Source organism: Andrographis paniculata, unplaced genomic scaffold (assembly GCF_009805555.1).
Source record: "Andrographis paniculata isolate CXL003 unplaced genomic scaffold, ASM980555v1 Contig83END, whole genome shotgun sequence".
Lineage (NCBI taxonomy): Eukaryota > Viridiplantae > Streptophyta > Magnoliopsida > Lamiales > Acanthaceae > Andrographis > Andrographis paniculata.
This window is the reverse complement of record NW_026137621.1, coordinates 3107537-3110371: the sequence shown is the minus strand read 5'-3', so window position 1 is coordinate 3110371 and position 2835 is coordinate 3107537. Positions and strand designations below refer to the sequence as shown.

The 2835-nt window shown below is 28.5% G+C and overlaps 1 protein-coding gene across 1 annotated transcript; it reads left to right on the top strand.

Moving 5' to 3' along the window:
* The first annotated feature begins 666 nt into the window (after positions 1-666).
* LOC127241777 (non-specific lipid-transfer protein-like) lies at positions 667-2483 on the top strand. Its single transcript, XM_051260986.1, has 2 exons — positions 667-1108; positions 2186-2483. Exons 1-2 carry the CDS (start codon positions 762-764, stop codon positions 2193-2195), a joined length of 357 nt encoding a protein of 118 aa, XP_051116943.1. The 5' UTR covers positions 667-761; the 3' UTR covers positions 2196-2483.
* The last annotated feature ends 352 nt before the right edge of the window (positions 2484-2835 follow it).

Below are 2835 nucleotides of genomic sequence, written 5' to 3'. Positions count from 1 at the left end.
AAATCCCGATCAATGCGCTTTCATTATGTGCAGCACCGTGTTAATTTTTTCAAAAAGCACAGGTTGAAAGTTCAAATAACATCAATCTTTAGTGCCGATAGTACAGTGCATTCTAAAATAAGAGCGTGTGTTATATATTTAATTTTTAAACTAACGAAATATATCCAATACTCTATAGAATATATACCGTGCTCTATAGACGTATATTTTGTGCCTTATATGTTGTTTTATAGAAGTATATCTCGTATATATTACGCTCTATATTGTGTTACTACTTCCCTAAATAACATCAATTCAAGAGTTTATAAAACACCGACAAAAATTCAAAAAATACCAACAATAGTACATTAAATACACATTTTAAATACAGTACATGCTATTTGAACTCTTAATCCGTGCTGTCTAAACTCTTAATCAATATATTAATTTTTATTTTTTTTAAAATCAGCACTGTAATCGTCGCAAATCAAACGGATGCAAATCACATCACTCTTACCTCTCTTAGTTGTAAGTTTGAAATGTTGATTGATACAAAAAAAATATTGCACCAATTATTGCAACATTTATGGCTTACACCAACAACCCCCAACCACATTCCCATCAATCCTCCAACCATGCAATAAAATTTTCTCCTCTATAAAAACCTCACCAAAACCAAAACATTTCTCTACACAACACCACCAAAAAAGAAATTAAATTTGCTTTAAACAACAACAAAAAGAAAAAAAAAAAAAAAAATCTTTTTGAAAATAAAATTATACATGGCGGCGGGAAAGACAACGTTCGCAATTTTAATGGCAGTGGCGCTTATCGCCTCGGCTATCCCTCGAGGCGAGGCTGCAATAAGTTGCGGGGCAGTGGCCAGCGCCGTCAGCCAATGCATAGGTTATCTAACTGGACCCGGTACTACTCCCCCAGCGGCGTGCTGCGGCGGGATTAGAAGCCTCAACGCCGCCGCCAGAACCACCGGGGATCGACAAGCTGCGTGCAATTGCTTAAAGAAACTTGGCGCGGGTAGGTCCGGGCTTGTTGGCAAAGCTGCCGGTCTCCCCGGAAAGTGCGGTGTCAACGTAGGCTACCCGATAAGCACGAACGTCGATTGCTCGAGGTTAGTAGATCTCCTTGTGGAAACTAAAATGTTATTTTTAAATGGTTTTTGTCGAATACTTATTTTTTATTTAAAATATTTTTAGTTAAAACATACTATTTTTATCCGCAATAATTATGTCATTTTTTTTACTGTTTTCCTTTTCATTTTTTGTGGAAGTAAAAAATTATAGTACTACTTTTTTACTCTTTTTAAATATCTTTTCTACTTTTGCTACTATATATGTGTTATTTTGACAAACTTCACATGATTTTTCTTTTTTTCTTTTATAGTATTATATTAAAAATTAATTTTATATTTAAAATATCATATCAAATATTTATTCATATGAAATTATACAATTATTCAAATAAAAAATTTTACTGTTTAAATCCCAACTTCAAATCCAAATCCTCAAACAAACACACCGACATGATAATGTGACATAAAAAGTCCGGACGAAGAGAAATTTTATTAGTTATTTAATACTCCCTCTGCTCCAATATAATAGTCTTGTTTACCATTTTTGTCCGTCCCAAAACAATAGTCTTATTTCCATAAATAACCAAATCACCGTAAAATTATCCATACTTTTTTATTATTATTACACAATTGCCACTAGTTTTTACACTAATATACTGTAGGGCAAAAAGGTCATTTATGCTAATTTTTTACCAATTATCAATATAATATCAATATTCTTTAAATCTCGTACCCAACACAATAAGACTATAATTTTGGAACAGACGGAGTATCTTACAAAGTGATTCTAGCTTTATTTCAAAATGAGTTGAGAGTATTATATTGAATTGTCTTTCACTACTATAAACCAAAGAAGTTTTCAATATTTTTTTAATTTGGGATATTCTCAACTTAATCTACAGTATATTTTGTTTACCGGGGGATTTTACACCGCTTTTACTATATATTTTTTTTAAAATATTAAATCAAATACCTATTATTTATTTATTATATTAAATTAAAATTTTATTTTACATTCAAAATATCAAATCAAATAATTATTTTAATTCAAAATTTCTCAATCGCAAAACTTCATTGTATTGATATATATATATATATATTGATAATATTTTGCAGGGTTCGTTGAAGCTCATTTCAGATATGCAGACACTCCCCACGTGACTTTTCGAAGAGATAGACGACATACATATATATACATATATTATATATATATATATGTGTATGTATGTAATAATAATTTAAAAAATAAATAAATACTTTGGAGGCCCTTTGGGTATATCCATCGACTTAGGTTCAATCTTACGTTGTAATGTTTTTTCTTACACGTGCCAGTCACATGTACTCTACTGTACTGTACTGTAAAAGTCACCCTACGTGACTCTATATTAATGTTAATGCATTGTGTTTTCCCTTACCTGTTATATATATATATATATATATATATTAATGAAGTTTAATTTTATTTCCGTATTATTCATATAATTTTTATTAATATAAAAATTACAATTAATACTTTATTTTTAATTAAATAATACATTAATTAGATTTTTTTATTTTTTTTTTGTCATTTTCATTATTTTTAAAAATTCTTTATATTCTTTATAAAAATATATATTCCATCCATTATCAAATTTTATTCTCATTTGACCGAGTATGGAATTTTAAGAAAAATGAGTAAAAATAGAAATTTTTTTATTTTATACTAAAGAAAATATATAAAAGTTAATGGTTATTTTTTATTTAAAAATAAAAAATAAATAAATTTA

Coding starts and splice junctions, on each gene's coding strand:
- LOC127241777 (XM_051260986.1), top strand. CDS start 762: ATGGCGGCGGGAAAGACAACGTTCGCAATTTTAATGGCAGTGGCGCTT.